Below are 23,790 nucleotides of genomic sequence, written 5' to 3' on the forward strand. Positions count from 1 at the left end.
ATGTGATTCACTAGTTATTCTTGTTGATTTTCGTTTTCTTGAGTTCTTCTCCAGTCCACCTTTCCTTCTCTTACCAGACTTTGTTGGCTTCTTAGTTTTCATTCCTTTTGCTTGAACAGGGGCACCCTCGGCAGAACGTGATACACCGGTTGGTGGAGTTTGCATATTTATACTCTCCTGCAATTTTTTATCCACAAACGTGCACTGGCTCAGCATGATTTCTTTGACATGATTGTAAGTGTCATCTCTTTCGGCTGCCTTGGTAAATAAATGCATGGACAGCCCACACAAATCTCTGTATCTTATGTTATGAAGCTCACTCGGATCAACATTAGTACTGTCCACGATTGGATCAGTTCCAAATATTCCATCTTTGGCTGTTCTTGTCCACCTCTTCAATATCAACGCCGGAGGAATCTTCAACACGTCAATCGTTGTGAAAATCTTTAGGATGTGAGCACACAAAATCCCTCCAAATTCAAATTTACAGCAGCTACACTCGATATTCTTATCGTCATTCTTATGAACTGTAACTGTATGAGAGCATCTCCTAGTGTGGGGTGTTACCTTGTATTTTCTGTGTGTGTCGACATCCTCTAACATTTCTACACCACAATCATGCGACATAAACCATTGTTGTTCAAAGCACTTAAAGACATCTGGGGTGTAAACTTTGCAGGCATCCTTTAAGATCAAAACTGGATAGTTAAGACTTGGTTGGCTGGTAATTGATTTGAAATCAGCCTTCAACACATCATATCTTCTTTCATCGAGTAGTCTTTCAAAGTGTTTGAAAAATTCTAAATACTTGTGTTTGTAGGAGCAGTACCTTTTCAACATACTGTTCATACTCTCACTTCTCTGTGTTGTCGTCATATCAGCACAAAACATTTGTCGTCCATAGACTAATGCCCACTTTCGCCTGATGCTAAACATGCGTTTCAACCAATCGTTGTTTTCAAGCCCGTAGTTTGTCAACATTTGATTCCAAGCTTCAACAAACTCTATCTCTTCTTCAAAATCATATATACACGAAGAAAAATCCTTAGAAAAATCTCTGAAATTATGGAACACCGAGCTAAGATGTATGGCTGCATTTTGAAATATGTGCCAAATACAGAGACGATGATTTGTTTCGGGCCATGTAGACGCCAAGGCCTTAGCCATGGCCGCGTCTTGATCTGTAAGAATGGTTTTTGGTTTTTTCCCATGCATAGCTTTGGTGAAAGTCTCAAACAACCAATCAAAAGTCATCGCAATTTCATCGTATAATAGAGCTGCTCCAAAAATAATTGATTGTTTGTGATGATTGACACCTACAAAAAGCGCAACTGGACGACCTTCATTATTCTTCTTGTATGTGGTGTCAAAACTGACCACGTCTCCGAAGTATGAATAATCGGACCGCATGTTGGAATCACACCAAAAAATATTCGTTATCAAATCGTCCGCATCAAGTTGAAAAGCATTATAAAAACCAGGATCATTGGATTGTTTTTTCTGCAAATACTCTAATACACCCCCTGTTTCCCCAAAATTACACTCTTTGGTTCTTTTCGTGCGCAGGTAATTTTTGTAATCCTCAGGAAGAAAACCTAGATTCTCCCTTCCACCGATTTGTTTAGACATTAGAGCATGTGATGACTTAGGAGGAATTCCCACGTTAGTGGCCATCTCGATATGTAAGCCTGCAACTGCAGAAATATTCCTATGGCATCTATACAGGTGAGTTTTCTTTGGACTTGCAAGAGGATGACTATGATCACTAATAAAATTTACCACTTGGAACTTTCCATTGTCTGCCCTCTTTATCCTCAATTTCGCTTCACAACAGAACCGAGTCACAGAACGTCTACGTTTCACATAGACATCACGTTTGTCCTTTCCCCGTTCACCCTGTGCACTACAACAAAAAACTCTATCCAGTATTTTACCCTCGTTGTCTACATGTTTTGAACTGCGCCTTATACCAAATCCTATTAATTTAGCGTATGCTAAGTAGAATATGTAGCCTTCTTCTTCACTCTCAAATTCTCTACCTAAAAGTGGAATTAAGTTGGCTTCGATGTCCTCCAAAGGTTGGCCGTTTCCATCGAAATTCAATTGACGACGACAAGTAGCAGATTCGCTGTTCAATTTGAACACGTGGAAAATAAAGGTTCAACTAACCAGAACTTGTAGATTATTGGAAAATGAAAACAATATAAGCAAAGAAAGCTTCACTTCAACATTATGAAGATTGTAATATTAGGCGAATATAGTTTCGCTTTAGAAGATATTATCTAAAAATATATTAGTGAAGAGATCTTCGCTTACATGTGCACTAAAAAAATTGGAGAAGTTAAACAATGTTACCTTAAATCATTAATATCATTCTCGTCCATATCATTCTCGCTGATACGTGTTCCTTCCTGATAATCAAACAGAACAGAACATTTCATGTCGAGTATTCAAAAAACATAGAAAAGGTTGGGACGAAAAGTAAAGAAGGTATAGATGACATTCAAAAACATACCATTTTATAATTTAGGAAGATGGATTGATATTATAATGAAGTCTCCGGCGAAGGAGAGGTCGATGGTAGACAATGTAGTATAACTCCGGCGAAGAAATGGTCGTACAGGTGAGAGAGAGAAGAGTACAAACTTTGTCTAGCTTAGCAGCATGGCTTGCTGCATGCAGCATTTAATGAAAAGGTGGCAGGTGTTAGGTGGCGGTGAGGTGACTTGTTAAAAAAATTATTTCATTTTAATAATTAAATGACAAAAATTATTATGAAATAAAATTAATAAAATCAATCAGTAAGCGAAGATTTCTTCACATTATTATTTTGACAATTGTTTTAGAAATATTATTTTCACAGTAGTTTTAAAAAATATTAATTATTTATCAAATTTATACTTCAAGTTATACATTATTTCTTAATGTTTCAAGATTTAGTTAAATATAAGGCTGATGTTTTAAAAAAAACAATTCGAAGAACAAAAAAGATAAATCTGAAATCAAATATGACATTGAATTTTCAAGAATGCAAAATATTCAAATATTCAGTATCAACCAACACATGTCTATTACAAAAACAAAGGCTGCAAATCACAAGCAGCAATGGATTCTAGCAAGCTTGTGTGAGGAACACCAAACACATCCAAATATGTCTTCAGTAGATTCTCTGCCTCAAATACCCAAACAAGTTCATTAACATCGTGCCGAGACTTGTCGTATACAACTATAGTTTTGTCGTCCTCGGGCTCGACAAATGGATTCTCCATTTCTTTAGTTGTACCTCCTCCAGCAATTACAAACCCCATAAGATCCAGTTTGTAAGCCGGGATGAATTCCCCTGCAAATATGAAGGTGTAACTGTCGAAGAGTTTCGGCAGCTGAAAGAAAATACAATACATTATTAGTAATCATGGACAATTGAATATCATATGGAGGAGTAGGAATAAGACAAAACTTACATTGTTCAAATACTGCATTCTGCCAGCTCTTGGACCGCCCACAGTCCCATGATTATCTCGCTGCACCTCGTATGGTTCCTCGTCCACGTAACAGTTAAATCTGATTGATGATTTTATCCCTGTATAAAAGCAATAGGTGTTTTTAGTTTCATATATGTGAAAATGAATATTGAGTTAACAGTAAAGGGTTAAGAATAACAGAGTCTCACAATCAATGGTAAGGACCCAACTCCCATTCAATATGCCCTTCAATACTTTGATAGTGCGACCGCATCCACCATTAGAATCGGTGGATGCTATGACGTGGGTCACATCGTCTCGCCACCTCATTGTCACCGTGGCACCACATGTGTTAGCATATTGTTGCATCAAGTGCTGTTTAAGAACAATCATAAATATTTCAGTTAAACAGGATGAAAACTTAAACAATATGGAACAAAAAGGGAGAAATGTCACGAAGAGTACTATCTCTTCACTTGTTAATTGATTTGGGCATAAAATCCAGTCTTTGCCAAAGTTTTGGACGGATGCTGAGGCGGTTGCCTGCACGTGCATGAAAAAAAAAAACGGTCTTTGTTAGTATGTACTAGGGTTTCAGGGAAATAATATCCCAAAACCCAACACTAGGTAATTTTTCCTAAATAACATTGATTTACAGTCAAGGTGACATTTTGAGAGTAGGGTTTCCTAAAGATTAAAGAGACAACAACATCACATAACAGAATCTAGTGTAGTAGTTCCATAATCCTAAATACGAAAAGTTACTATTCAGGAATACGTACCATTGTGGAGTCGTGAAGATGTGGATTCAGGTTCGGTCGACGGGGAGCCGGTTACGAATCGCCGTGAAAAGGAGGCAGGAAGAGAGAGAGATGAATCGGGCGGAAATGATTATAAAATAATCATATTAGGGGGTATATATATTCATGTAACCGGGGCGAACATGTCTTCTTTCGAAAAGCGACTATTCATTCCATGTCACATGACACAGGGACCAGGGGCGAATAAGTGTTCTCTCGAGAAGCGACTATTCAATCCATTTTACATTGAACATGGTCTAGGCGAACAAATATTCTCTTCCAGCAAAAAAATTTAAATAAAAAAAAATATTAATGAATTAATTGAAGCGAATATTATATCGCTGCATGTCATTTTAAATTAATTAAATTAACATTTATTAATAAACGGAAAAAAAAAAAAACTAGTCGGTAATTGAGGCGAAGATTTGTTCGGTTGCTGCATGTCATCTTCAATTAATTGAATTACTATTTAATAAACGGAAATATAAAATTCATGTCATTTTGGTCTTTACATAGACGGGTAAGTGTCTTTACATGGTAGGCAAGCGGTCTTCTCATGGGTGGGTATGGGGGTTTTACATGAGGTTTTTATTAGAATTAATTTAAGCAAATATATCTTCGCTCATGAGGGTCTCCAGCCAAAAAAAATGAAATAAAAAAAGGGAAAAAATAGCCAAGTAATTGAGGCGAAGATTTGTTCGGTTGCTGCATGTCATCTTCAATTAATTGAATTAATATTTAATAAATGGAAATATAAAATCCATGTCATTTTGGTCTTCACATAAACGGGTTAGTGTCTTTCCATGGCAGGTAGGCGGTCTTCTCATGGGTGGGTTGGGGGGTTTACATGAGGTTTTAATTAAAATTAATTGAAGCAAATATATCTTCGCTCCAGAGAGTCTCGAGGCAAAAAAAATTAAATACAAAAATTAAATAAAAATTCCTTGAAAAAAAAAGATTGAATTAATTGAAGCGAATATTATATCGCTGCATGTGTTTTTTAATAAATTAAATTAATATTTAATAAACGTAAATATAAAATCCATGTCAATTTGGTCTTTACATAGACGTGTAAGTGTATTTTCATGAACGACAGGCGGTCTTCTCATGGGTGGGTATGGGGGGTTTACATGAGGGTCATTGCAACGGGCGTGTAGATCTTTGCTCCCATCGCATCTCACCCTTCCCTCTGACACGGTCCCTGAGCGAAGATATCTTATCTGTTTATCATATGAATATTATATTATTTCCTGGCGTTAACAGGCGCTGCCGTTAACGGCGTCTGGTGTGAACCCGGGCCTAAACCCGGATTCCGGATTCTCCCTCCCTCCGTCTCCTACCCAGATTGATTTATTATTAAATTAATAATGCTGCAATCTGATTGGTCCGCCACAGGGGAACACGGCAATCGGTAGCAGAAGATCTGAACTGGTGAACTAGGGTGAGAAATAAATTAACGTGATATAGTGTTCAACTATATTAACTTGAACATGATTTGATTTGTTATTCATGTCAAAATCTTTAATCAGACTAGACTATTTATTTATAATTGACAAAAATTCGACTCGATTAAATAAAAATGACATTAACATAAAATAATAAATAATGAAATTAAATAACAATTATGTTTACAATAAAATCTTACGCAAAGAAATGAGTAAGTATGAGAGAGCAAACATGAAAAAATTTTAAAAAAAATTATAAACAAATTAACTGGTCTATTGAATATTTATGGTCGAACCAATTTCAACCCAATTTAAAAATATTCATTACTTCGAATATTATAGTACCATTTACAAAAAAAAAGGAAGCTTTTGGAGTCTCTTTTAATATATAGAAAGTTTGGGGACTAATTTAAATGAAAGAAAAATAAAGAACAGACGGCAAAAGAAAGAAAGAGAGAACGAAAATCAGGAAGAACCCTAGAGAACCGAGCCTCCATTGCGATCATTGATTGTATGAGAGTTGAGGGAGAAACCTAACGATATGGAGTTGAATCATCTCTTCTTCTTCTAAACCTTATCTGTTCGAGTTCGACTGGTTGCAGCAGCGCAGTAGAGACTGAAGAATCGACGCCTGCTATTCCGTTATCCGTTCAACGTGAGTCTTGGCCTAGATTTCGTTTTACAGTTTTTGGAATCTTTATTCTAAACATATCCTGTTAGAGAAATTCTGAATGTTTGAAGCTCCATTTGAGCCAATTTTCTGAAATCTTGTTGCTACTTTTTGATTCTTCCCAAAGTTATAAAAATTAGAAAAACTCCAAAAAACTAAAAAAAAAAAAAAAAATTAGAATAAATTGTTGATACATACATTTAATTCTTGATCGTGTATGTTATTAAGATTCTAATCTCCAAAATCAAATAAAGGTTGTAAAAAAAAAACCACATTTGTCTTTCTTTGATTTCTCCTTTTGTTGAATTGGCATGAATGACTTAATTGTGTGATGATTTTGAATGATGATTCATGATAGTGTTGAAGTGATTGAATTGATGAATGATAAAAATGCAAATGAACACTCAAAGCCCTTGAATGCTAGATGAAATGCATGCTTTCATTTGTTTGCTGGAATTGAATTGATTATAGTGAATTTTCAAATGATCAAGATGAATAGATGAAAACATGATTTGTGTGTTGAATTGAATTGCATGTTTATGTGCTTCCAATTGATAACTTGATTCAATGATCATGATAAATGTGCTTACATGTTTAGGGTTGATGCTTTGATGAATTAATTGACTCGATGATTGATTAGCATGCTATATCCACTGATAATTCTTGATTGATTCTATTGATTACCATCACTCTTAATGCTTTACTTTACTTATGGTAATTTCTACTTTGATCTTTGCTAGATGATTTAGACTTAGGGTAAAAAACAATTGAATAATGCATTTAGGATTTCATGCATAGATCATTAAGATGAATCCTTAGTTCTAGCTCATCTCTGAAATCTTCGGAGGACCTCATCTGTGAAACTGAATGAAGATTCTTGCCAAGAGGATTTCATCGCTCGGAGAGTTGATTCCAAGATGTCATTGCAATGGATCTTGAGAACCATCATCATGAAGAAATACCTTAAATGTTACAGTCATTCATTCAAAGATTACTCGTTCGAAGTATGTATGTCAGGCTTTGTTCTTGTGGCCCGATGATCACCATGCAGGCCAACTGAGCCTATTCATCCCTTTCAAGTCTAAAAGCCCTTGGGGCCCACTTTCTGATCATTCCACTCATTCCAATTCAAATCCATTATTTTTCTCCAATCCTAATTTCTTTTAAACCTAAAAACTAAAAAAGAGATGAATAAAAGAAAAGGTAATAAACCATTTAACAAACCAATAAGCTATAGACTCGAAGTAGAGATCGTCTTCGGACGGGCACATAGGACATATCGCTGAGGCACTTCCGACTGTAACCAAACACAGTACCCTCAATCTCCGATCCGCATGACTTGAGCCTCCACACTTCCTTTACTGGTTTATTAGGGAGTAAACCGTGGTGGTGACTTTACAGTCAAGATGTTATTGTTCCACATTTTTTTCCTTTCTTCTTCTTGATATGCGAATTCATATCTTCGCATGGTCTCTTTTCGAATTTGAGGATAGGGGTGGTAAAAGACGTTACAATATGTAAGTGAATTTGATAAAATGTGAAACTAATGGCGGTAAAATATTTAAAAGACTATTTTAACTATATAGTAATGTAATTTAATTGGGTTAAAGTTATTTTTTGGTATGCTTTTACTATACTTATCAAGTTAAGTCATTCGTAACTTACCAAATTAAGCCATATTTTCTAGCTTTTAGATAATAGTTATCAACTAAATTTAATTCATATAAACACTTAATTAGTTTGATTAAGTGACAAAGTTGTGTTATCAAACACTGCATAAGCTTGATCCAGACTTCCATAGAAGGGCATTTGAATAGTAGATGGGTCTAGCGTTGCACTTGGCACATCTAATTTCATCTTTGTCATGTTTTAAAGATAAAATTCTTATATTGTCTTCAACTTTTATTGCTTATATATATATATATATATATAAATAAATACATAGTGCTGACTATAAGACTTATTAGCATACTAAAACAAGGCATCGAGTTTTCCGAGTACCTGCTAGGGATCGCATATCCAGTTACTTGGTATGCAGAGTAAATATGGGTTACCCGTTGGGATCGGGTTCAGGTAGTTGCAAGCTAATCTGGGACGAAGTCAGATTACTCACTACCGGTCGAGTATGGTACTTGTTGTCATACCTACCTCATGAGTTATGAGGAGTGATGACTAATATTTTTTTCATGTGATAATGAGCTTTTCTGAAAAATGATATTTTTTTACAAATACCGTCACATTTACATTTGAAAATTGTCAAAGTAAAAAATGAAAGTAATTTTTGCTATTTAGTAGGTGAAGTGTGTGAACAACTTTTTTTATTGTGCTACAAAATTTTGTTTGTATAGCAAGATTTTGGCAAATGTAGTTTGTTTTTCATACCTGATATATCTTATTTTCACTTGTTACAGCATCTTAGGCATATAGAATTCTGCCTACTATGTCACGCCACCATACTATAACTTCAGAAAGATGCAGATGATTGATGTCCAAATGGATTACAATAAAATATTGTCCAGAGCTTTGTTAAAGAACAGCAACCAACCCAGATTAGCATGGCTTCTCTTTCATCGTATTGTTTCTGCATCTATTTCATCCAATTTCTTCACTGATTTTCTTCCGTCGGTTCCTCTACTTACACGAATTCTTGTTCGTGCCAAAATGTTTCCGGAGATTGATAGCCTCCATAAACTACTCCTCTTGCAGCCACTTGAAGTTTCTTCTTGCTGCCTTGACAAAATGGTGCCGATCTTAACAGAGTCAGGTCATTCCACCACGGCCATCTCTCTTTTTCAGTCTTATCGGACCCAGTTCCCTTGCAAACCTCCATCACTTTTTCTGTATAATTTGCTTATATCGTCCTGTCTCCGTGGGAACTATATCGACTCTGTTTTTTACTTGTATAATGACATGCTAGCTTCTGGGCTCTTGACGCATACTAGTACATTCAACCTGCTTATTCGTGCACTATGTGAATTGGGTTGCATGGAAGATGCTCGGAACCTGTTTGATAAAATGTGTGAAAAGAAATGCGTGCCTACCGAGTTTACTTTTGTAGTTATGGTTCGAGGGTATTCTCGGGTTGGACTTCCCGCCAAAGGATTGGAACTTTTGGATGAAATGAAAGGTCACGGAGTTTCTCCTAATTTATTAATATATAATACTTTAATAGGGAGTTTTTGCAAACAAGGTAAGAATGACGAAGCTGAGAAATTATTGAAGAGGATGGTAGAGGATGGTCTTTCTCCAAATGTTGTTACATTCAATTCCAGAATTTCGTCTCTTTGTAATGTAGGAAGCATTGTGGAAGCTTCCAGAATTTTCAGGGATATGCAATTAGGTGAGGATTTGGGGTTGCCTCAGCCTAATATCATAACACTCAATTTAATGTTGAAGGGATTTTGTAAGCATGGATTGTTTGAAGAAGCGAAGAACCTCGTCGAATCAATGAAAAAAGACGGTGTCTTCACTTCCATAGAGAGCTATAACATATGGTTGTCAGTGTTAGTGAAAAATGAGAAACTGTTAGAAGCTCAATTGGTTCTTAAAGAGATGACGGATAAAGGTATAAAGCCAAATTCTTTCTCGTTTAACACAATAATACATGGATTATGCAGAAATGGAATGCTTACTGATGCACAAAATTTGAAGGAGTTTATGTTAAATAGTGGGGTACCTCCTGATGTAGTCACTTATAGCACTATACTACAGGGGTACTGTAGAAAAGGGAAAGTAGTTGAAGCCAAAACTGTTTTATATGAAATGGTGACAAATAACTGCTTCCCAAATAATTACACTTTTAACATATTGTTGCATAGTTTATGGAAAGAAGGGAAATCATTAGAAGTATATTCCTTGCTTCAGAAGATGGTAAAGAAAGGATATGACTTTGACATTGTGACATGTAATATTATGATTCATGGTCTATGCAGAAGTGGACAGGTGGAAAAAGCAATAGAAGTTGTCAATGAGATGCGAACAAATGGAAACGCTTCCTTTTGTGACCTCATTGGTTCCTCTAGTGGAAAGAAGTGCTTGCCTGACTTGATCTCTTATTCCACTATTATTGGCGGCTTATGCAAGATTGGCAAGCTTGATGAAGCTAAAAAAATGTTTGTTGAGATGATGAAGGAGAAATTAGTCCCTGATTCTCTTGTTTACAACAGTTTCATTGGCAGTTACTGTAGAGATGGCAAGGTGTCGTCGGCATTTCGTGTTCTGAAGGACATGGAGAGAAAAGGTCTTGACAAAAGCATACAAACGTATAACTCTTTGATATTTGGCTTGGGAAGGAAAGGTCAAAAATTTGAAATGTACGGTTTGATCGATGAAATGAAAGAAGGAGATATATCTCCAAATATTTTCACATACAACACAATGATTAAATGTCTTTGTGAAGACGGGAGAATTGAAGAAGCAACATCTCTCTTAGATGAAATGTTGCAAAGAGGTTTATTCCCCAATATTTCTTCGTTTGGTTATTTGATTAGAGCTTCTTGTAGGACGGGTGAGATTGGAGTTGCGAGGGAGTTGCTTGATATTGCTCTGCCAATGTGTAGCAACAAAGCAGCAGTTTACAGAATGATGTTCAATGAGTTAGTTTCTGTAGGGGAGGCATTGGAAGCTATGTTAATACTGGAAGCTGCAATTGGGAGATGTAATCAGATATTAGGCTTCCACTATAAGGATCTTATTGTTAAACTTTGTGAAGATAATGAGTTGGAAAAAGCTGCGGATGTTTTGGAGAAAATGATATGTGCAGGCAATCAAATTGATCCTGCTTCATTCATGCCAATTATTGATGGTTGGCTTAAAACGGGGAGTAAATACCAGGCTGATTTACTTTCAAAGAAGATGCTGGAAATGGCTTCAAAAGATGAGGGGAATCAACATAGACGGGGTTCAGATGAAGGGGAACTCAATAAGTATAATAATTGGCAAGCAATTTTGCATAGGTAAAAACAATTTAAGATTCATGCACTTACTACTTATTCTCATTCCCCAGGTTTATAATTGGCTGTTAAATTTTTTTTTTTTGCTATAGTAGCAGGTAGGCTAAGTCTATTTGGAAACTGGTATTTCACAATCTGTGGCGCAATCACAATCCCATTGAAAATTTGTTAAAGTTAAAATTGAAAGTGATTGTTTTGGATCATAATCGAGATTATAGTGTGATTTTTGGCTTCATCTGAGATAAAAAATACTTTTTGGATCATAATCATTGGGATTTTTGTGAACTTAACAAAGGTAGATTTTTTTCAGATCATGATATATATCATAAAATGTGATAACAAATAGGTCCTATAAGTACCAGGAAATTGATCTTGTTGGTGGATTAGTTAGTGAAACATCTTTCTTACCTTAATGAAACTCATTCTGATAATAATCCTTTTAGTACTGCAACCTACAACAAAAATATCACTTTGGAAATGGTCATCAATTGCTTAAAAACCGAGTGGTTTGGGTCGTGAATTTGTTTTGACATATATTTCACAGTGACAGTTTCCTTGAGAAGTTGCCATAAAATGCAGCAATCACTGTTTATTTATTAACTTTCATAGCTTTATCTGTCATTTTCCTCTTCTAGAACCTTGGTAATCTCATCATTCTGTAATTACTCATCTTTTATGACTTTCTCTTCATTTTTTTCTTCTCGTTCAATAATCTCACCATTACTTAATTACAAAATTCTTTATGCCTTCTGTCATTTGTCCTGTTCTTAAACCTTGTCTAATCTCAATGTTTATCATCTGATCATTCACAGAGATGATGGAAGTCAAATGGGCCTGAAAACTGTTAAAGGAGTAAAGAAAGGATGGGGCCAAGGAAGTGTCTCAAGCATGCAACCCTAAGAAAATAATTTCTCTTATTGCATAGGTAGTCCTAGTTGAAATTCATTACTAAAATCACAGCCTTGACAGCCAAAATTCTTGGTGTAGCTGAAAGCTGAAACTGCGACATAGTATAATTTAATTGTCTGTTCTGGCAAAATCATGTTTCAGGTTTCTGTTTCTTTTTTCTAATTTTCTTTAACCCCCTTCCTATTTTGCATGAGTTCTAAGGAGTATGTAAATGTCTTATGGATCAAAATGTTATCTTCTCGTAGGAATGTAGAGAATTGAGGTTATTTAAAGGATATTTTATTAATAGTTCGAATTGAATTACATTATGGTCATTGAGTCATATTTATATTCATTGAGATAACACTCTAGACTATCCAATAACCAACTATCAAACTGCTATTTTAAACTGAAAACTACTATGTAACAATATAACTACTAACTATAAAATTAACTCTAGTTAATTAACCATTAACCAACTATGATTTAATCCCATATTTGTTCACCAATCTGATTTCGTTTGCTTTTATGAGATGACCTCAATTTGATTGTTGGAAGTAACGCGATGTGATGTTGGTTGTCAAAATGTGGGTTCCCGAAAGACTAGGTTCTCATTGATATGAATAGTTGTCTTGTTGGTCACACCATAATGGAATTGGAAGAATGATGCTAATCTTTAAGTCTTCCTATACCCATTGAGTTCACATAGAGTAACATCCATACTTCTTATATTCAGTCTCTACACTGGATATTTTTTTTCGAGAAAGGTTAAACTTTTCACTAAAGATATTTTTTGTGAACGCGAGATGCATTCAATTAGTAAAAAAACAAGCTGAAAGAGAAAAGAAACAAAATCAAAGAAAAATTAGATTTCACTACGGTCAAGGAAGTCCCATTTGTTGTATATTCATTTCTTATTGATATATGCGATCGGTTAGTGTAAGGAGAATGAAGCCTTTATCTTAGCGATGCCATGCTTTTTCCCTTGAAAGACTCTTCGGTTCCTTTCTTTCCAAATAAATCACCACAACGTCCAACTTTCAACTTGTGCCAATATTGTTAGAGGTGCTCCTTTAATTTTATTTTTCCCAACATTTCCCATAGTTAATGACATCTCCCATTGTAAATTAAGAAGGTTTTAAATGAGAGACCAAATTTCATTGGCCATTTGGCAATGTAAAAGAAAAGAAGGTGGTTCCTGTCTCCTTAGAACTTTCACAAAGAAACATTTGTTTGCCAGATGGAAACCCCTTTTCATGAGTTTATCTGGTGTAATAGCTGTAATTAAAAATAATAATAATAATATATATATAGCTAAGTGTATGAGTGATACCTAAAAAAACACTTAAGTTTATATGTATAAATATGTAAAAATTTATATTTCTTTATTTTAAGAAAGAGAAAGTGAAGGATAGAGAAATTAGAGAGAGTGGAAGAAGAGAAAGAAAGGTGTTGAGTAAATGAGAGAAATTTGGGAAGAAAAAAGCTTAGGGTTTGATTGAGTTGGTAGATTTAAGGGCTGACTGGATTAAAAGTAAGAAATTTATTCTTACTACAGTTTAGTTTTATATTAAATATATATGTATTGTTGTTTCAAGATAGAGCTTGTTTATTTAAAATGTTTTTTTTAAATATGGATCAAGAATGCATGTGTATTTTGATGATGAATTTGATAAAATGATAGTTTAGGATAGATGATTCTGAAATTGTTTTTGATAAAAAGATAGGTTTATAATAGTTGATTTTGAAATGGGTTTTGATGAAATAAGGTTTTATGATTGATAATTCTGAAATGGGTTTTGATGAAATGAGGGTTTATGGTTGATGATTTTGAAATGGGTTTTGATACAAGATTGATTTATGAGAAATGAGTTTCAAAACAGATTGAACTTATTATTTCGACAATGAAATGAATTACGATAGATTTGGACTTGAAAACGAAGTTTTACATAATTATGTCGATTGAACTATTTATATTACTCTGAACTTGATCTTGTACTTGTTATCTAATAATGAACTATTTGTGTCTCGAGTACCGCTTATATAGGTGATGCGTCAACGCAAGACCTTTACGTCTTGGTTGATGAGTACTGCGTCAACGCAAGACTTTTATGTCTTGGTTGATGACTAATGCGTCAATGCAAGACCCTAGTCTTGATTGATGGCTAATGTGTCTATACAAGACCTTCATGTTTTGATAGATGACTTATTATTAAGTTATTATGATATTAAAGTCACTATCTTGATCCCAAAGCTTATATAAATATATATAGATATACGATGTTGTGATAAATAATTTCTACATCTATTTAAGAATTGATTTTCTATCAAGTTATACATGATTTTTGATCCAACTATAGAAAAATGTGATTCTCTTACTGTTTAGCTTATCCATTTAAATGGATTTCTTTCAAATAAGAACAAAGATTAGCTTATCCATGTGTTTAGTTAAATGGATTCTCTTAATTATTATTTCTCTCTCCTAATATATATCTCTTAATTTCTCTTTCTTAATAAACCTTTTTTCTCACACTAAAATATAAAAATTGATAAATTTTATAAATACAATTTTAATTATATTATATAAACTGATATTTTTTATCAGTTAATGAAAGAGCCCAATGAAAAAAAAAGTGCTCTTTGAAGAGTACTCGTCTTTAAAATAGTTGGGATCATTTGATGTTGGGTCATTTTGAAGAGTAATGATAGGGGTAGCGAAAAAATTTGTAGCGAATGGGGCAGCCAATGATGTGGCATTGTACATGTCACATAATAAATAGGACGCGTAATATGAGTTTCTCTCTTTCATTTTAAATTGTACGTGCCACCAAACTGCATTTAATAATTTCTCTCTCTTAATTCTTTTTTTTATTTAAATAAATTATTTAATATTTTCCCTTCTTTAACTTTATTATAAATATTCATTTAGTTTGAAATTGAAAAAAATAAATTTTTAATTTTAACTCAAAATACAAATTATTAATATTTATAATAAATAAAATTCAAATTACTAATCTTCAATATATATATATATATATACAAAGAAACGTTATATAAGAAGTAAGAAAATTAAATAAGAATAAAAAGAGACTTTTTATTTTTTAAGAGAAATAAGAATGATTTAAAAAAGAGAAATAATAATTTAATAATTTATGAATATATATATTCAATTTTTATTTTATATATATTTATATTTATAATTTAATATATATTTTAAAAAATATGTGCATTTATATATTTTATTAATTTGATTTATTCGTTCTCCTTATTATTATTTATATTAAAAATACATAAATAAATTAATTAACTATTAATTGCAAAAAATTAATAAATAAAAAATAATAATTAAATTAAAAAAAATAATCATATTCATATTTAACTTTTTATTATTTTTTATATATATGTTTATTAATTTTTACCGTTATTACTTTTAAATATATATATATATATATATTAATTTAAATATACAATTATAAATTAATAGATAAAAGGAGAAAAAAAAATATAAAGGAAGAGAGGAGAGAGAAATTATTAATGAAAAGAAGAGAGATAAATAAATATATTAAATTAGACCTAGTAGTTATCAATCCTAATCACTTTCCCGTTGAGTAAAATGATTAATAATTTTTATTTATATTATTATTAATATATATTATTAAATTGATAGATGATAGAATTAATTAATTGAATTAAAAAATATATTTTTTTATTCTCTTATATATATATTTTAATTAACATAATTAATTATTATTTATTTTAATTTGAGTCATTTTTATTATTGAAAATAAATTTTATTTTTTTTAATAAATAAAAAAAAACAAAATTATTTAAAGAGAGAAATAATTAAAATTCTTGTTTATAGTGTCATTTACAATAATTTTAAAAAAAATATTTATAATAATAAAAATTAAAGAGATAAATTATTAAGTATTTTTTAATATTAAAAATTAATTTTTTTTATTAAATGCGTCTTATTTAAGATAGAGAGAAAATGTAAGTAATGAAAAGAGAATATTATTAATAAATATAAAAGAGAAAATTAAATAAATACTGAGTCAGCATGTCTAATTATCACTCCTAGTTAGTGGCCCCATTCGCTACAAATTTTTCGCTACCCCTATCATTACTCTAAAAAGTTTGATATGTTTTATCGAAAAAGTCTCAGTATAACCTATAATAGATAATATAAAAAAAGAAATTCTACAAAATTTTTTTATTTATTCTATTTGTTAGAACTGGCCGATTAGTTCATTAAAAGAAAAAAATCTATATTTTAATTGTATTATATTAAAATAATAAAAAATCTATTATATATTTTAAAAATATAAATACATATATTTAAAATATATAATAATATAAAAAATTATATTCCACCTTAATCATACAAAAATTAATAAATTTTAAAAATAAAAAATACTTTAATTATATAATTAACTTCTAATCTATATTCAACATTAATCATACAAAAATTAATAAATTTTAAGAATAAAAAATGATTTTAATTATATTAATTTTTATATATATATATATAATAATATATGCTAGTGAAGATGTCACAATTTTATGTTTGTAACACATGTCAAAGGAGTATGCGTGACTATTAAAATGTAATTTTTTTTTATTTAAAATAAAAAATTAAATCACTTTGCTATCTCAATTAAAAATAATTTTTTATAATAATAATAATAAATTTAAAAAATCTATAATAAGAAGAATGCTTTAACAAAAATATTTTTCTTTAATAATTAAATATAATTAATCCTATTATATTGTTATAAACTGATTTATAATTTTTAATAATTAAACTTATTAATAGGATAGGTACATTTTTAATTATTTCTTTAACTAGACTATTAAGTGAATAATATCTTTTTAAAATAAAAAATATTATAATTTTGTAAATATATAATTATAAATAAAAACACTTGTAAAACTCAAAACCCTAATTGTTTTCCGCCGCATTATAAATACGTTTATAAACTTAAAACCCTAATTGTTTTCTTGCCGCACTATAAATACGCTTATAAAACTCTCCCACCAACTTCTTTGTGCCCAACTCAAAACCCTAATTTGTTTTTTCTCTGCCCCACTTTTCTTTGTTTTGTGGGCGGCGCAAAAACCTTAATTGTTTTTCTTGCAGCCTGCACTTCCCTAACCCTAATTGTTTTTCTTGCAGCCAGCACTTCCCTAATTGCACTTCCCTAACCCTAATTGTTTTTCTTGCAGCCAGCACTTCCCTAATTGTTTTCTCGCAGCCTGCCCGCAATCTTCCCGTTTTTTTTCTTGCCCGCACTTGCACTTTTCTTTGTGCTCCGCAATCTTCTTCAAATCTCAATCTGTTCACTTTATTTTCACTTCTTTATCTTTATAAGTATAGTTATTGATTTTTGCAATTGTTATTGACCCTTTTTTTTTTGTTTTTTGAAATACTCACTCTTTTTATTTGATATATTTGCAGATAATCATATTTGAATACATATCCGATTGCAAAGTCTCTCAGATAAGTTCATATTTTTACTTGATGAATCTAAACTATCCTATTTTTCCTTGATGAATCTAAACTATCAGTTTTATATATCTTATCTATACTCTAATCTATTAGATTTGAAATCAAATTATTTATTTAATAAAGTTAATATTTTATCTTACTCTAATCTTATAAATCTCATAGATCTGAAGTAAAATTATTTATTTAATAAATTTTGTTTATAGTTAATTTTACTTATTTATTATTTGATTTATTAACGAAGTTTATCAAAATAATGAAATCATTATCCTGTTACATCTATTCCAAAGTCATATTTTCATATTATATCTATTCATTTATCTCTCTTCAAATAAACTAAATATAAAACCCTAAATGAAAAAATATCTCTTCTTATTCCATTTCCATTTGTATTATTTTTTTAAATGATATAATATATTAAAAGCCATAAATAAAAATAAGTGATTAGTTAAAATAAATTAAAATTAATATATATATAATACAAAATAAATCATTAATATTATAATCTCCATTATATTAAAAAAATCTAATTATTAAAAAATTTAAGAAGTAAAGTTTATTTTATGAACTAACTAATATATTTATTGTTGTTATTATTTTTTTGAATTTTTAATTTTCTAATGGAATATGCAATTGTTTGATATTGAGTTTTGAGGGTTTTTTATATAGAAAAATAATTTTAAAACTTATTATTGTGTTATTTAGAATTTGTTTAAGATAAATGATTGTAATGTTTTCCTATATTTAAAATTTAATAAAAATAAAGTAAAAATATTTTTATATATTGTTTTTGAGAAATTAAATAATTTGATAGAAAAAATTACTAACAAAATGATAAATATATATATTTAAAAAAAAAATATAATGTAATATATTATTTTTTTAATTATTTCAACCGGAGACTTCCTTGCTTTGCTTTAAAGAGGGTACTAAGATCTAACTAACTCATTCTTCCAAATCTTTAACCACATAGTTGTTTCACTCATCAATCTTCTTTCTTACTAACCTATTCATTCATTCACTACATACTTTCATTAGGACTTTTGATACACACTCTCCCTCACAAACACACTTGTCGAAAAACTGAATTCCACTTTTAAGTACATGAAAAAAAAATGAGAGAATGTTCATTCCATAAAAAAACAGTTTGAAGGATGTTGGAATGTATCTTTGTAGAGGGTTAAGTAAATTGAAGGTTTAATGGTGCATTTCATATAGTACCATGTAACCTCCAACTTTCATCTTTCTCGTCAGAAATATATTTTATCGTTCGTTAAGCAGTTTTTCTTTGGCATAAACATTCTTTCATAATTTTTCTACGTCCTTATAGCGGAGTTCATATCTTAAAGAGAAAAATGCACAGTGATCGTTCCAAAAAGCTTGATTCAATTATGTGGAATTATGTGTTGTGGGATTGTTTTGTCAAACCCAAACTGGAATTGAGTATCTCTCAACAAACCTCAGTTCAACTGGTTCACCACTTGAACTGAGGCTCGTTGGGAGATAGTCCATTCCCGTCTGGGTTTGGCCATGCAATCCCACACCACATAATTCCATTCTAATTTAAAAAAATGTATATGATTATTGATATATATTTGTACTATTTGATAAATGACAATATGTATAATTTTTATTCTTAAACTTAACTATCCTTTTTTTTATAGGATGTGGACTAGTCATTTGTGATTGATATGTGGCTTTGACGATGACACCTTGGTATGATAATACTGAGGCGCTATTTGAACAAGCCCATTCAGGCTTAAGCTCTGTAACTCGTCGCATATACTCTTTAGTTGTCAGCATTAGCTCATGGTAGATCACTCATTTTGGAAGAAACTGTGATATACCAGAGCTGATAGCTAGGATGAATATAAACGGTTTACCGATGTTTAACGGTCTTATAAGTTTCATTCTTTTGTAGATTAGGTAAGAAATCAGTTGCGGTTATACACTTGTTTATTGCTTCAAAATCGCCAGCATCATCATTGTTGGATGTAAGTTAATTTCTCAGCATGGCACTTGATATAAGTAGCTTCAAATAAGGACCAAATTGAGTAACATCCACCCACCGTTACTAAACCAAACAAAATGTCAGTTTTGAGTGTCCTCTCATCATCAACCTCATCCACCATTAATACTACTACACTATAACTTGCAAGAACAGTCATATATTTCAGCATTGTTTTTTCAAACTATAATAGAATACCCAACCTCATGTCTGAATTTAGCACCCATTTCTTGAGAAACTCTGGCAGCAACACTCATTGTAGCAACACGACGTGGATGAGTACAACCAATATTTCTACACTTTGTGAAGGTATTGATGTATTTGTATCGTTTTTTCTGACCCTGTTTCTTCTACAATAATATGAAACACATTATTAATGTCAAGCTGATAGGGATGCAATGAATTTGCTATTGTAAGTGCCAAAGAATCCTTACAGTAACTAGTTTAGCCACGGGAGAAAAACGAGCATGATAGTCAACTCCTTACTTTTGATTATACATTTTGCTACTAACCCGACCTTACATCGATCAACGTTTCTTTCTGTATTATACTTCAACTTGTATACCCATCTCAACCCAATTGTTTTCTTCTATGGTGGTAGTTCTGTCATAGTATATGTATTGTTTTGCTCTAAGTCCATGCCAGTTGGCATCAGTGAGTGCCTGATTATAAGAAATGCTGGTTCTTGAATATTTGAAATGTTAGACAAGAAAATCACATAGGAAGCATCTAAGCGTGATGATTGACGAAAAGGAAATGATGGTGGTATGTGAAGAAGTGAGTCTGTTTGACAAGTGAAGGAGATGGTGCGATACTGAAATTATTTTTTGTCAGTCTTTCTTCAAAGCTGGTTAGTTGTAACTCTCGTTTTGGGTTTATTTCAGGTTCAAAAGTTTTAGGTTGTATGGGCTCAAAAGGTTGATGAATAGATTCAAAGGTTATAATTGGCTCAATTGAAGATTGCAATGGACTGTCAGAGTTTGGTATTGACACATATTCATACATGGTTTGAAATGATTCAGGTATAAGTGAAGGGATTGGGTCTATGGGGACTTGAATCATATTCTTGATAGGGAAAGACTTCATGAAATATCACCAATCTATTAATGGGAAACTTTTTTATATCCAAATTGTATATCTTGTATGCCTTTTGTCCCATGTTTGTATCCATTAAATATACATCTTATAGGCTCTTGTATCAAACTTGTCCTTTTGAGGGAAGGTATTTGAAAGCAAAACTTAGACAACCCAAATGTTTTTACGAATGAATAATCTGGCTCATGGTTATGGATTAGTTGGTATGGAGTTTTCTTGGATAAAATAAATGTAGGTAATCTGTTTATGAGATATGTGGTTTGCATAACTGAGAATTGCTAGAAGTTTTTTTTGATAGATGTGTTTATGCAGTTCTTTGATGTGGTGTGTATGAGCAAGTTCTTTGATGTGTATGAGTAACTACACATTTTGTTGTGGTGTGTATGAGCAAGTTCTTTGATGTGTAATATTCCATGTGAATCAAGAATAGATTAATACAGTTGGCACATTATCAGATCTCATGACCTTAACCTTGGTTTCAAATTGAGTTTGTATATACATAAGGAATTTCCTTAGGACAAAATAGGTTTGGCTTTTATGAGTTAGCATATATGTCCAGGTAAATTTGTTGCAATCATCCAATAGTCATCATGTATGGTGTGTTTAGGATTGAATGCTATTTGTAAGGTCCCTAAATGTCGATGTGAATGAGTTCAAATGGTTTTTATTGTTTTTGTATCGCTTATTGGAAAAAGAAACTCTATGTTGCTTGGCCTTCATAACATCTTCCTTAACTCTAGAATTGAAGATGAAAAAGCAGAATAACTTGGATTTTGTTTTGAAAACTATCCATCCTGTTTCTTTTACATTGGTTTTTCTTTTTGCTACAAAACATAGGATTTGATTAGACTGTGAGAGCTTGATTTGATTTATGGTGTAAAGGTGTGCATGTTAATGAAACATTTAAATTCTCTTTGCATAGTATTTTCCCTTTCCCATATGTTCTCGGAAGTAAAATTGTCTATCACAAGGTTATATCAAATTTCCTATGGATGATTGATTTAAAATCAGTCTGTTTCATTCAATTTACAGGCCATCTCAAGATCAGCAGAGTATAATGCAGGATGATATTTCATAAGTGTCACTTGCTGGAAAAGTCTCATCCTGACTTGAAATTCAAAAGAATAAAAGTACTGCTAAGGTTATGATTGGAGATCAAAATATTGATGTCATGATTGTTTTAACTGAAATTCCCATAAAAATAAAATAATTTGGAGACTTTTTTTAACCTTTTAAATTTGGTTGTGAGTGTGTTTGTCCTTTTAAGAGTTGAACTTATTTATTAGAATTATCTTATTTAATAAGTTCGATTCTCACTAAAAAAACGTTCTCACAAATTCTTGTCAAATATATCAAACAGATGATTGCAAAAATAAAACATTCAACACAACTACATTCTGCATAACTGATTTCGCAAAAACAAAACACACCAATTCTAACGCACATTTTCGGCGATTCCTGCAGTTTTTTTTTCCATGAAACTTGAAATACCTAATTATCATTTTCCCCATCTTCTATAGCCAGTAGCTTCTCCTTCTCTTGTTGTACTACAAAAATAATACATAAATATAATGAAAGAAGAAGTTCAAATAATGAAGAAGAAAGCAAAATCAGATAAGGAATTCTCCATGAGGAGCAACCATTTAGAAACACATTTTATTTATGTTTCAGTATCTCTACACATCAATAAATATCTGAATCTATCACTAAGAGCTTGTTTGATGAAAAATCAAGTGGTTGAATTATTATAATGTTCTTTCTGTTTATAAAATTTAAATTTTATAAAAATTAAAATAAAGGTATTTTCATATTATTGTGATAAGTGAATTTTTGGTAAAAAACAACCTACAACAAACAAACTTCAGTAAAGGTTATTTGAATAACTTAAATAAGTCCTATAAGTACCAGGAAATTGATCTTGTTAGTGGATTAGTTAGTGAAACATCTTTCTTACCTTAATGAAACTCATTCCGACAATAATCCTTTTAGTACTGCAACCTACAACAAAAATATCACTTTGGAAATGGTCATCAATTGCTTAAAAACTGAGTGGTTTGGGTCGTAAATTTTTTTTGACATATATTTCAGTGACAGTTTCCTTGAAAAGTTGTGATAAAATGCAGCAATCACTGTTTATTTATTCATTTTCATGGCTTTATCTGTCATTTTCCTCTTCTAGAACCTTGACAATCTCATCATTCTTTAATTACTCATCTTTTATGACTTCCTCTTCATTTTATTTCTTCTCGTTCAATAATCTCATCATTACTTAGTTACAAAATTATTTATGCCTTCTGTCATTTGTCTTGTTCTTGAACCTTGTCTAATCTCAATGTTTATCATCTGATCATTCACAGAGATGATGGAAGTCAAATGGGTCTGAAAACTGTTAAAGGAGTAAAGAAAGGATGGGGCCAAGGAAGTGTCTCAAGCATGCAACCCTAAGAAAATAATTTCTCTTATTGCATAGGTAGTCCCAGTTGAAAATCATTACTAAAATCACAGCCTTGACAGCCAAAATTCTTGGTGTAGCTGAAAGTTGAAACTGCAACATGGTATAATTTAATTGTCTGTTCTGGCAAAATCATGTTTCTGTTTCTTTTTTCTAATTTTCTTTAATCCCCTTCCTATTTTGCACGAGTTCTAAGGAGTATGTAAATGTCTTATGGATCAAAATGTTATCTTCTTGTAAGAATGTAGAGAATTGAGGTTATTTAAAGGATATTTTATTGATAGTGTAGGGAATTTCCCTCCTAATCAATCAAAGAACTTAAGAAATATAACAGCAAGAAACCAATAAAACAACACAAGATTTGATATCGGAGTTCGACCCAAAAAAGATGGTCTACGTCTCCGTCGAGCTCTGTTACGAACTCGATTCCACTATCACAATTAAACGTTTCAGTTACACCTCGTTCTTTATATATATCACTCACAACTCTAAAAAATCTCTTACACTCTTGTG

General features: G+C 31.6%; 1 protein-coding gene across 2 annotated transcripts; it reads left to right on the forward strand.

Moving 5' to 3' along the window:
- The first annotated feature begins 6,159 nt into the window (after nucleotides 1–6,159).
- LOC124942862 (pentatricopeptide repeat-containing protein At2g17140-like) lies at nucleotides 6,160–23,356 on the forward strand. 2 transcript variants are annotated; one of them, XM_047483432.1, is made up of 3 exons: nucleotides 6,160–6,361; nucleotides 8,788–11,331; nucleotides 23,183–23,356. In XM_047483432.1, the coding sequence occupies exons 2-3, from the start codon at nucleotides 8,849–8,851 to the stop codon at nucleotides 23,268–23,270; spliced, it is 2,571 nt and encodes an 856-aa protein (XP_047339388.1). In that variant the 5' UTR covers nucleotides 6,160–6,361; nucleotides 8,788–8,848; the 3' UTR covers nucleotides 23,271–23,356. The 2 variants fall into 2 exon arrangements, with proteins under 2 accessions (XP_047339388.1, XP_047339387.1); XM_047483431.1 differs by lacking the exon at nucleotides 23,183–23,356 and adding an exon at nucleotides 12,141–12,420.
- The last annotated feature ends 434 nt before the right edge of the window (nucleotides 23,357–23,790 follow it).

Source organism: Impatiens glandulifera, chromosome 6, assembly GCF_907164915.1.
Source record: "Impatiens glandulifera chromosome 6, dImpGla2.1, whole genome shotgun sequence".
In the NCBI taxonomy this organism is placed as follows: domain Eukaryota; kingdom Viridiplantae; phylum Streptophyta; class Magnoliopsida; order Ericales; family Balsaminaceae; genus Impatiens; species Impatiens glandulifera.

Bases quoted from the DNA above. Each gene is read 5' to 3' on its own strand.
- LOC124942862 (XM_047483432.1), top strand. From the start codon at position 8,849: ATGCAGATGATTGATGTCCAAATGGATTACAATAAAATATTGTCCAGA. The intron at 11,332-23,182 runs GTAAAAACAATT...GATCATTCACAG, and splicing joins TGGCAAGCAATTTTGCATAG to AGATGATGGAAGTCAAATGG.